Source organism: Erpetoichthys calabaricus, chromosome 3, assembly GCF_900747795.2.
Source record: "Erpetoichthys calabaricus chromosome 3, fErpCal1.3, whole genome shotgun sequence".
Lineage (NCBI taxonomy): Eukaryota > Metazoa > Chordata > Cladistia > Polypteriformes > Polypteridae > Erpetoichthys > Erpetoichthys calabaricus.
Window position 1 is genome coordinate 42,964,426 of NC_041396.2, and position 12,707 is coordinate 42,977,132.

The following is a 12,707-nucleotide window of genomic DNA, read 5'->3' on the forward strand; positions in this document are numbered from 1 at the left end:
ATTATGCTTTAATTGTACAAACGAATTTGTGAAAGATGACAACGGTTTCGACAGTACGGTAAACAAGCACACGCGTTAAGTAATTAAACTCGATCTGTACCCTAAATGAGTAACCACGGATTTTTCGGTTTTTCTTTGCCCATACAGCCCGTAAACGCTCAGTTTCATCTGATTTTAAAACAAATGCCATATTTCAACGACTTCATACAACAAACATAGACATTACCTGTCAGATCCTTTGAGAACGATGTTTGATCTCACTCGAAATGGCTTAGCAAACATTCTTTAAACAAGTTCGGTTGATTATTTTATGAACACAATAAAGAAACCCCAAGTTTAGAGATACACTCAGAGTACAATCCTGACTGCTCGGTGTTTCTGCAGCCGTACGTGCGGGTTTATAGCATGCACGTCCGGTATGGAGGCGGCCATTTGGTGCAACAAGCTCAATGGTCCGTACGGAAACAGAGAAGCGTAATGACATTATTGGTTAGAGTAATAGACCACGGGTGGCTCGGTTTAGGCGCAAGTTGTAAGTAGGACGAGAAGGACTGGAGCTCAGGTCTCTTCAGATAATATTATTAATATTACTATTAATATTTATATAGCGCTTTTCTCACTACTCAATGTGCAACCACTCGGTGGTTTCCCGCAGCTCCTACCATCTTCAATGCAAGACTGAGAAGATAAAGAAAAGTCCCTTCTGCTCTGGAAGTAATTGATGTATTTTTTAGCTAAATATACTACAACTACAACATACAACCATCAGTATATAATATTGACAAATGATATTCAGATGGGGTAGATACATACGACAGACTTAAAAAAGAAAAACAAAATTCGCATTGGCACATTATAAAGCTACGCCAACTTAAACTCATTCGTATTATCAAGTGTTCTCATTAACTTTGATGTTCTTACAGCCATTTATAGATAATCGGTAATAATTAAATTCACTCTTGAAAATGTTACATTTTGGTTTTCCCCTAGTCCACGTCCAAGAATTATTAACAGGTTAGATAGGTATGAAACAGAACTTTATTTTTCCCCCGAGGGAAAATTTGTCTTTTTACAGAAGATCTTTAAATAAATAGAAAGATAAATATGCACACACACATACACACCAGAATGACTAAAAGAAAGAAAACTTCTACCTTGGCAGTCCCAGTTCCAGTGAGGCATTTTGCAGGCATATTGCTGTTGGTATGAAGGAGCCCCCGTAGGGGTTCTTGACATACTTCTGAATAATTTGTTGCCTGAAAAGTCCTCGGTGTTAGTGTGTCAAAGAGAGGATGTGCAGCATTGTTCATAATGGCACTCAGTTTTGTTTTAATTATCTCCTTTGCTTGCCCAGAATGTATCCCATACCTGAGCCTGCTATTTTAATTAGTTTGTTGATTCAGTGGCCTTTTTCTTAAGCGATATTACCAACTCGGCACACCACAACAGAAAATCACATTGGGCATCACAGAATTGTAGAAGACATCACTTCCCACATTAAAGGACTGCAGTCTCCTAAGAAAGAAGAGCCTGCTCTGCCCTTTCTTCTCCAGTTCCTCTGTGTTCCAAGACCAGTCCAACCTGTCATTAATGTGGACCCCCAAGTACTTGTAAGAGTGCACCATCTCCACATCTACTCTTTCAATAGTGGTGAGGCTTAGACCCTCTTTGGTGTGATGAACGTCAATACCTAATTCCTTGGTTTTGCTGATATTAAGTTGCAGATATTTTTTTCTGCACCAGTTCCTTAAGCGTGTAATTTTAGGAGTAACATCATTCCTTTTGAAACACATAAAGTATATCTCTAACATTCAAGATTAAAGCAGAATTAATTTAGCAAATTTTGTAAGTTAGCCCTGAACACTTTACAGTACTGACATTGCCAAAAAAGGTGGGAAGATGTTTCTGGATTCTTATCACAAAGTGTACATTTTTTGTAACTTTCGATCCTTAATCTATGTACAACAGAAACTTTAATAGGATAAATTCTACATATCATTTTAAAAGGTATCTCTTTCATTTTATTTGTGATAAAGTACTTATTTGGTATCATCCATATTTTATTCAGTTAAAATCATCTTCTAACACAGCATTCCATGTCAAAACTGCAAGAGATGTAGGTGTCTGGCAGCAAACCCTCCTAATATGTTTATTATTAATACATCTAACAGTAGAAATGAGTTGAAACTTTTTGACATCTACACTTGATATTCTCTGAAAACCACCCATTTGACTAACCTTTTGTGGAATAGAATCTTATAATACCAAACTTATAGGATACAATCGTAACACTGTACTTATTAATAAACTAAGCATGTTACTTATCAAAGACGGGTAATAGAATCCATTTTAAATTATCTGATGTTTCTTCTCTTCAGCACCTATCCTCGGTATCCATGTGCAGCTCGGCCTCACTTGCCCAATGCTCCTTCTCTCAAGCGTGTTCCATCAACAAAGTCAAACTGATCAATCAGATTGCTTTAAGGGACCGGACACACAGACCTTAGCATTTTATTATACAGTAGATTCTTCATAGCTCAACAATTTCCTTCTTTGTAAATAAGATGATGTACAGTATGTCCTTCTGGTGTATTTACTGAATACGAATCAATTGCTGCTTGTTACCGTAAATACATTTAGCCTGAAAATATTCCAACCATTACAGCATATTTTTTACTGTTTTATTAATTATCCAACATGTAAATCAATGATATTTGAATATTTCAAATAGATAATAGCTAGAGAGGTGTGGCCAATGGGTTATGTGCCATTGTCAGACACTCGTTTAACAATCATTTTAATTCTGTAAAGGAATATTCCACTGTTACAGGGGTTATCCCTAATGGTTGTTGCACCCTTATGAAAGAGACAGGTTTCAAAAATAGTAATTTAATGCATAAAGTCCTATGGGATAACCATAGCTGAAAGACATTTTAACAACAAGATTATTAAGGGTGTACTAATTTCAAATCCCCCCGCCAACCCCCCCCCCCCCCCCCCAAAAAAAAATAGTGTGGTCACTTTCTCATCCTATAAGTCCTAAAGTGTCATGAAAAAATATTTATCCCTTCCTGATTTCCCTTATTTTTCTTATTTATAATTCTCATTTGTTTCTGCTCTCCAAATAAATTTAGAATCATGCAAAAGACAACCTGAATAAACACAGTTTACCATCTGTTAAGTTTGGGGGGGGGGGGGGACAATTAATTTTTCCCATGGGTGCTATAGGTCAGGTCAGGGAGCATGCACTGGTACAGCGCGTTGCCACACCCACCTCAGGATCCCAGTTGGCAGCCCCCAGGCAAACACACCGTCCAGTCCCACCCTCCAGAAATGTCCATCTATCTGCTGCAGCCAGGTGTTATGTGGGTGTCCCCTTGGCCTGGTCCAGCTGATTGGTCCTCAGCGATAAGGATAATGCAAGGCGAATCTCCTGGGTGATATAGGTGCTGGTAAACTTCCTTTAATAGATCAAATGAAAATTTAAAAATGGTGTATTGTGTTTACTCAAGTTGTCTTTTGTAATACACTACATTTGTTTGGAGCTCAGAAATGAATACTTGTTATAAAAAAGCAAAGACAGAGGAAATCAGGAAGGGGGAAAATACTTTTTCATGACACTGTAAATGCTGGGTGGTGGATATATTCCGCTTTACACTATCTAGCAACATCTAAACATCCATCTCCAAGCAGCCAGTAAAGAGTCTGAGGAAAGTATTTGATACCAGCTTCAAGGAATCCATTTCCATCAAAAGACCACCAAGGACTTGGATAAGTGGCTTATGAAGGTGGACAAATCAAGTCTACCAGGAAGATTTGGGGCCTGGGTCTACCAACATGCTATCCTGCCCAGGATCCTGTGGCTGCTGCTGGTATATGAGATTCCTTTGACAACAGTCAGGTTCATGTGGAAGAGGATTAGCAGCTACCTGTGAAGGTGGCTTGGTCTTCCACTCAGCCTTAGCAGTGTGGCATTTTATGACTGCAGTAATGCCCTTTAGTGGCTTGAAAGAGAAGTTGTAATAGACAGTCAGGATGCCTCCATAATGGAAGGACAGTGGAAAGGAGCTTGCATGGGGCAATACCTCCCCCAGAACAACAGAGGGCAGCCCCCCTGGCTTGCTACAGTGACACGGGAACATGGAAGCTCAACCCTATTGGGGCCTGTGGCCACCGCCAGTGGGCGCATGAAGAATGGCTGAGCCCTCCATTCAGGGAGCCAGAGTTGGGAGGTGGAGGACAAAGCTTGTGGGAGGAGGAGTGAAGGTGGACAAGAGACAGATCAAAGAGAAAGGAAGAAGAAAGAGGCTGTTTATTGGAGCTTATTGTACTGTGCTGTGTAAGGTGGGAAACGAGGGAAAAACACTTTCCACACTTAATAATGGTGTGTTGTGCGCTGGACGTGGGCTCAGTGTCTGTTGTGTCCAGGGTTTGGGGAGCTGTAAGTCCCCTGGTGTCCACAGAGTTTATGGTGTTACGCACAATTCTCTTATGTAGCTACTCGAAAGACCACAGAGTAGCTGCAGCAGGTATTGAAATGAGAACAGGAAGGAAGTGGAAGGCAGCCAAGGCATTACAGGTGGCAGAATCTTGGCTGAGGCAGAAGGAGCTGGTGGGAAATGTGGCCACAGGCCGAGATGGTCTTGGGTACTTCCACAAGACCCAAATTCACATGGTCCAGGGCAAAGATAGACACCATCTTGTCCAGGAGAAACTTCAAGCAGGCATGGAGGGAGAAAGAGCAAGCAGGATGGTCAGTCTGAAACATCAAGGAGCATGGACAAGGTGGGAATCAGGGCAGAGAAAGTTAACATGGAACAAAATCCTGCAAGCAGACTACTACCATGTCCACTTCCTGATTCAGGCTGTGTAGGATGACCAACCGAGTCCTGCGAACCTAAACATCAGGGGCAACAACGAGTCACCATCATGTGCTCCTTGCTCAGGAAGAAGATCTTTCAAGCACATTCTCAGCACCTGCCCAAAAACATTTGCAGAAAGATGTTATCATTGGCAGCATGACCATGTGTTGAGAGCAGTTGCAGAAACAGTTGCTGTTGCCATAACCACCAGCAACCATCACTGACCTAAGCAGTCCAGCACCTTCATTGAGGCAGGTGAGAAGTACAACATATAACCAAGACCCGCAGTGGGCCTCCCCAACTCAGCTGCCGATTGGCATATGAGGGTAGACCTGGGCAAGCAGCTAAGGTTTCCGGAGGACATCACCGCAACGTCACTCTACCCAGACATGATCATTTTCTCTAACACCACTAAACAAGTGACCATGATAGAACTCACTGTACCCTGGGAGGTGTGCATGGTCAAAGAACAGGGGAAGAAGCATGCAAAGTACCAGGAGCTAGTAGAATAATGCAGAAGGCAGGATTAGAAGACTAGCTGTGAGCCAATAGAGGTGAGATGTCAAGGCTTCACAGGCCATTCTCTCTGCTGAGTCGTAGCCAAACATGGCATGGGGGGGGTGTGGCAAAGAGGAGAGCCACCAAGGCTGTTACAGATGCTGCAGAGAGGGCCACTAGGTGTCTCTGGCTGAAGAGGTAGCCTACATAGTTGACAGCTGGTGGGATTCAAGCTAGGAACTAATCACCCCCTCCTGTTGGGTCACCTGGGCGAGTGTGTCTGATGTTGGGAAAGACCCGAAACACCCGATGACCCAAGGATACATCACTGAAGATACATCCCAGTGCATCCAAGGATGTATCACTCAACTTATCCATGCAGTAGTTTAATATCTCAAACTTATCCCAGAAAATTAAAATAATAAATTGAATATTTTTTTTGTAATTGAGTACAGTCAAAAAATTAGCCTGCATTAATTGAGGATCTTAGAGAATAGTATATTAGGACATTAATCAATAGTAAAATAAATATAGAGAATGCTGATATTCTTCTGTATTATATAAAAAGTAACAAAGAATGTAAATATTTAATAAATCTATTTATCTTTATCCACAAAATAGCATAGTTCCAGAATTCCAAATCATATTTATTTTTTGATGATGTCAGCTAATTTGTATACTCCAAAAAATATTAAACATAACGAGGAACTAGTTGCAAAATCTGTTTTCTGTTACGTTAACCACTAAATCTATTATCCAAATAAACTGTACATTTATTTAATTTACTAATAGTTGGTATGCACAAACCAGTGTGTTTCTTCGTGCCGGTCCCAAGTCCGGATAAATGGGGAGGGTTACATCAGAAAGGGTATCCGGTGTAAAATTTTGCCAAATCAATATGCGGACAACAATACAAATTTCCATAATGGATCGGTCGAGCCCCGTGTTAACAATGACCGCCACCAATACTGTTAGGGTGCTGGCAGAAATTGGGCTACTGTTGGCCGAAGAAGAAGAATGAGAAGAAGAGGTGGGAGATGTGGCCAGAGGCAGGAGGAGAGGAGGAAAGTAAAGAGAGTGGAACTGAGGGTAGGAACTTTGAATGTTGGCAGTATGACTGGTAAGGGAGAGAGCTAGCAGATATGATGGAGAGAAGGAAGGTTGATATATTGTGCGTGCAAGAGACTAAATGGAAGGGGAGTGAGGCCAGGTGGATTGGAGGTGGATTCAAATTGTTCTATCATGATGTGGATGGGAGGAGAAATGGGGTAGGAGTTATTCTGAAGGAACAGTATGTCAAGAGTGTTTTAGAAGTGAAGAGTGTCAGGCAGAGTAATGATTATGAAGCTGGAAATTGGAGGTTTGATGATGAATGTTGTTAGTGCATATGCACCGCAAGTTGGGTGTGCAATGGGTGAGAAAGAAGATTTTTGGAGTGAGTTGGATGAAGTGATGAACAGTGTACCCAAGGGACAGAAAGTGGTGATTGGAGCGGATTTCAATGGGCATGTTGGTGAAGCGAACAGTGGAGACGAGGAGGTGATGGGTAGGTATGGTGTCAAGGAGGGGAATGAAGAAGGTCAGAAGATAGTGGATTTTGCCAAAAGGATGGACATGGCTGTGGTGAATACGTATTTTAAGAAGAGGGAGGAACGTAGGGTCACGTACAAGAGTGGAGAAAGATGCACACAGGTAGATTACATCCTATGCAGAAGAGTTGATCTGAAGGAGATTAAAGACTACAAAGTGGTGGCAGGGGAAAGTGAAGTTAAGCAGCATAGGATGGTGGTCTGTAGGATGACGTTGAAGATCAAGAAGAGGAAGAGAGTGAGGACAGAGCCAAGGATCAAATGGTGGAAGTTTTAAAAGGAAGACTGCAAGGTTGAATTTAGGGAGGAGGTGAGACAGGCACTGGGTGGTAGTGAAGAGTTACCAGACAGCTGGGAAACTACAGCAGATGTAGTAAGGGTGACAGCAAGAAGGGTGCTTGGCGTGACATCTGGAAAGAGGAAGAAGTTTAGAGAAGGCCAGAAGGGGTTGCATTGCGTCTTTGTGGACCTGGAGAAAGCATATGACAGGGAACCTCGAGAGGAGCTGTGGTATTGTATGAGGGAATCAGGAGTGGCAGAGAAGTACGTAAGAGATGTACAGGATATGTGCAAGGGAAGTGTGACAGTGGTGAGGTCTGCGGTAGTAGTGACGGATGCATTCAAGTTGGAGGTGGGATTACATCAGGGATTGGCTCTGAGCCCTTTCTTATTTGCAATGGTGGACAGGTTAACAGACGAGAATAGACAGGAGTCCCCGTAGACTATGATGTTTGCTGATGACATTGTGATCTGTAGCGATAGTAGGGAGCAGGTTGAGGAGACCCTGGAGAGGTGGAGATATGCTCTAGAGAGGAGAGGAATGAAGGTCAGTAGGAACAAGACAGAATACATGTGTGTAGATGAGAGGGAGGTCAGTGGAATGGTGAGGATGCAGGGAGTAGAGTTGGTGAAGGTGGATGAGTTTAAATACTTGGGATCAACAATACAGAGTAATGGGGATTGTGGAAGAGAGGTGAAAAAGAGAGTGTAGGCAGGGTGGAATGGGTGGAGAAGAGTGTCAGGAGTAATTTGTGACAGACGGGTATCACCAAGAGTGAAAGGGAAGGTCTACAGGACGGTAGTGAGACCAGCTATGTTATATGGGTTGGAGACGATGGCACTGACCAGAAAGCAGGAGGCAGAGCTGGAAATAGCAGAGTTAAAGATGCTAAGATTTGCACTGGGTGTGACGAGGATGGATAGGATTAGAAATGAGGACATTAGAGGGTCAGCTCAAGTTGGACGGTTGGGAGACAAAGTCAGAGAGGCGAGATTACATTGGTTTGGACATGTGCAGAGGAGAGATGCTGGGTATGTTGGGAAAAGGATGCTAAGGACAGAGCTGCCAGGGAAGAGGAGAGAGGACATGCAGGTAATGAGTGTAACAAAACAAGATGCAGAGGGCAGAAAGATATGGAAGAAGATGATCCGCTGTGGCAACCCCTAACGGGAGCAGCCGAAAGAAGAAGAAGAAGTTTGTTTCTGTGTTATATATTATATTATTCCTCAGGCATTCTGCAATTATTTGAATTTTATATCTTCTGATTTATTATCTGTAACCTATTGTTACAGTGTATAAAGTGCATTTGTTACACCTGTAATGTGTAATGATAATGAATAAACGTATACTATTATTTTAAAAAAGAAAAAAGATAATTTCAAAATTAGCGGAAAACGAGCCTTTTAAACATGGCGCGGTTTCAGTTTGTCTGCTTAGGGACACACGTGGTCCTTGAGGGCGGAGCTCTCTGCGAAGGCGAGGAAGTGGAGACGAACCCTCTATATGGGTGGAGCTGAATGGAGGGACTCTAGGGAGAGCAACCTATGATACACTGGAGGCGGGGCAGACCGAAATGAAAAGGAGGAAGAGCAGCAAATAAGAAACGTGGGCAGGACTATTGGACATTGGCCGAGGTCACGGACTTGCCAAGAGACCACCCCAGGGACATCTGAGACCCGTAGCCTACAAAGAAATAGCTGCGGTTGCTTGCATTGAACGACAAGAGACTCGACACTGTGCCTGGCTCGTCTTTGTCATCCCTGGGACTGGAGCCAGAATGGCGTCCACATCGCCTGCCTTCCGCGGTGAGTTCCCTCCCCCTTTGAAGCAGAGAGTCGATGCCGCGTCGTGGGAGGGCCGTCTTAGCAACAAGCAACCAACACGGATAGCTGCAAAGTGATCAAGACAAACGTCTAGGAGGCTGTAGGATTTCAAGGATTCGTCTTAATTTCAACAGCACGAACGAACGGCATTTGAAGAGGGGGAACGCAACCCCGGAAACGCCCAACTTGTCTTGCTGTTGCAGTTGCCGGAGGACTGGTATTCGTGAAACTATTTTCAGGGATTTAGTTCCGGGAGAACACAGCTGCCAGAAAGAGAAGGTCTGGGTGGGGAAAGAAAAATACTAATGTCCGACCCCCAGAATTTCACAGAAATACTCATAGGTGGTGTTCACTTTGGACCTATTCGGAAAATGCTACATGAAGGACAGATGGAAGAGCTCGTCGTCATCGTCACTTGATTTGTGCCTTTGCTTTTTTTCCTGTACGATAATATCCGTCGAGGCCGATCTTCATATGGAAGACCTCCGATAGCCCATGGTTTGTACATCCAAGACGTTGCCTTTATGGATGATTCTTGATTGTAGATAACTACCTCCTAAAGCCAAGTGACTCGAGGTTCATGATTTTTCATTTTTAAACGATTTTTGCAGATTTTTCGTAAATGCATTGTTACCAGATTGCACAGGGCGGATGCTTTTATAATTACAGGAAAGATTTTTAGGAATACAGTTTGTACAGGATGTTAAGCATTTGTGTGTATGTATACGTACAACCTTTTGCTAATTAGTGTTCCCTGTAACTTAGCATCCAGTTTTGACTAATTTTTTTGGAAACTAATTTATTAAAATAATCGCGATCGTAAAAGGGCGATTTTTGCCTTCTAGATCAACTTTCAATCGTCTGTCTTCTGTTTACACGTGACATCCCTAAGCTCGTGGCGGAAATTCCCAGGCGTCCGACACGCATCGTTTATATTTTTAGTTCTGTTGTGGAACAGCAGTTTACACTGCCTCATTTTGCAAGTTTTTGCATTTTTTCATTTGGATCAAGGCTGACCTTAATTATTTTAATTTTAAAATAACAAGTTTTGTTTGGGAAACATTGTTTTTAAGAGGTACGAATCAACTTTTATGAATTAAGCCCACTTTTATAGAACCTAAGCTTTATATGAGAAAACCTAAGATTGAGCCTTAGTGATTAGTCGGGTGTGTTTACACGTCAATGCCAGAGGATTTATCCAGCCCTTCCATCTTTTGGATGACCGGCTATTTGCAACTGTTGACTGTAAAGAAAAATCGAAAGACGTGAGTTTTGTTTTACACTTGAAAGAAGAACCCAGTCCGTAAGTGTGAAGGGAGACACCTGCACGTGATAAATAATATTGACAACTGTGTTGGAGCTCGACAACTGCAGGACACTGTAGGAGCGATCTCAATACATATGTAGTGCCGAAGATCTTCTTTTAAAAAGTGTCACGGTCACGACAGATCAAACGTGCTCATTTTGAGGAATCGGGTTTTGTTAACTTTTGGAACGTATTTGCTCTTTTCGAGATGTTGACTTTACCCATTGACCCGTATACGGAACAGATCGGGTATTGCATTTGCGAAGGTTGGACACATCTATTGTGACATTTCAGTTTTAATTAAAACATCTGTGTCAAGGAGCTCGATGTACAGTTCTCTTCTTTGAAGAACATATTGATGTTTTATGTTGGCAGTTGTTTACGGCGTATACGCAGCAACTTCAGTATCCCATTTCAGACGTAATCAGCTATTTCGTGGGATTCCTTTCTGGATGGTCTGTCATTTTACGTGGTACAGCCATGATGATCCTCAGCAGGAAGCCGGAGGGACCGATCACAGCGGGTAACTACCATGTTTTTAATTGCAAGTTGTAATGCTATTGCTTGTGATCATAGTGATAGTATTAGTGTATGATTGGCTACACTGGGGGGTTACCTAGGTTTTGTAGAAGTCATAAATAATATCACTAACAGTTAACGGAGGCAGTATCACGATGCGCAGTTGCCGGTACCACGAAGTTTACCAACTGGTGGTACGTTTGCAATAACTGTGTAGTGGTAACTGGAGGTCGCGTTGGGCCCCGCAGATCGCTATTACACATTTTAGCATTTCTGTATGCACACGTTGACATCTTTGAACCTTGAAAAGTGCGGTGACAAGAATATTTTGAGAATACACAGGAGGCTCGGCCCCTCCTTACAATATAAACATTTTTTTGCCCCGCCCATCAACGCGTTATCTCGTTTTGCTAGCGCCTCACCTTTGGCATTTTTGGTGGGTGATTCGAATTACCCGCACCATCAGGGAAGGATGTTTTGTTATGTACGTCGGTCTGGATTCGGACGCACTACACAACTTTCTTCACTTCGACTCTCCATTCATTTCTTTCTTTAATAATATCACGCTGTGATTAAGACGGTCATCCCTCATTTCACGAGAAGCCACGCGAGGTCTTCCGATTTCTCGATACTCCTGCCCCATGAAAACCAGCTAAAATGGGACCTTGTAACTAGTACGCAGTTCCACTCTTAGACAAGATCAACTTTTTAACTGGCATGAACTCCCGTGACGTTTTAAGCCCACCTCATTACATTTAGTAATTCAAGTTTTCATTTTTCATACTCGTCTAGACCCACACTAGAAGTGTACAGAAAGTGGTGCCATGCCCAGACGTGGGCATCGTTCCTCAAGGCAGGAAATTGTGCCTATCCAGCAGGTAATAAAATCGAGTAGGGCAACTTCAATCGAGAATGCCACTTAGGACTAAACACATGGCTCAAAACATTTTAATAACTGTAGAGCAAGTACACAACTTTGCTTTCTTTCCAATGTTGAGTTCTTTAGTTTAAAGTGTGCGATTGCATTTAGATAAATCCACAGGTTATTATGAAATAATAAATGACTAGTGTTGCTAATAGTTATTATTGCTTGAAATTAGTGATAAATTGAAAACCATTCTCATATGACTGCAAAGATCCAGTTCTAGCAGCCATTTTTTTCTTTGGTGTCTTAATGATGCCTTGGCTTAACCTTAATTAGTTATATGTAAATACTAATTAGTTATTGGAGAAACTTTTGTAATTGCAACTGTAATTTCTGAAACCTGTTTTTCTGTTTACCTGGTTTGTGAGGTACTCGCATTCCCAAAGTGGTGGTGATAATGATGATGATAATAATACTACTAATAATAATAGTAATAATAATAATAATCCATTTTATTTATATGGTACTTTTCCCATGCAAAGTTCATTTCTGGGTTAAAAAATGGCCAACAAGACTCAGCTTTCTCAAGGGACATGTCAAGTCTATTGGTTTTTTTTTTTTTTTTTTTTTTTTTTTGCAGATTGAATGTTATTCCATACATATATTGATAAGAAACTGAAGATTTCAAACTCCGGTTTCTGTTACTGCTATTGCTAAATGAATTTGAAAGAGTTTCATTTTGACTATTTTCGCACCCAGATCTGAACACAAGTAAACGGGGATAATGAGTTTCAGTGGTGTTAATGTAAATACAAATGTTTCTCCAATAACCAAATAGCATTTAAAATGGCTTTTTAAGGGTACGGTAAGGGAGTTTACCATTAGGATACTAAAGGAATTGCTGCTTTAAGTGGGGCTTTGCAGTCATACATGAATAATTTTTAATTAGTAATTTACCCATTAAT

The 12,707-nt window shown here is 41.8% G+C and overlaps 2 protein-coding genes across 4 annotated transcripts in view; one reads left to right on the forward strand and one right to left on the reverse strand.

Annotated features, from left to right (window-relative positions):
* eif2d (eukaryotic translation initiation factor 2D) overlaps positions 1-427 on the reverse strand; it is a 54,973-nt gene extending 54,546 nt beyond the window's left edge. Inside the window, exon 1 of the mRNA XM_028796699.2 lies at positions 227-427. Coding sequence (XP_028652532.1) covers positions 227-282 — 56 coding nt within the window. The 5' untranslated portion in view covers positions 283-427. The remainder of the gene's footprint in view (positions 1-226) is intronic.
* An 8,370-nt stretch (positions 428-8,797) lies between these two features.
* Positions 8,798-12,707, forward strand: part of dyrk3 (dual specificity tyrosine phosphorylation regulated kinase 3) — a 37,454-nt gene continuing 33,544 nt past the window's right edge. Inside the window, exon 1 of one of the 3 annotated variants that reach the window (XM_028796701.2) lies at positions 8,798-9,628. Coding sequence is in view for 1 of the 3 variants with exons in the window: in XM_028796700.2 (XP_028652533.1) it covers positions 10,839-10,881 (43 nt within the window). In the remaining 2 variants the exon portion in view is untranslated. Of the gene's footprint in view, positions 10,882-12,707 lie in introns of all 3 variants that reach the window. The other 2 variants (XM_028796702.2, XM_028796700.2) reach the window with 2 other exon arrangements.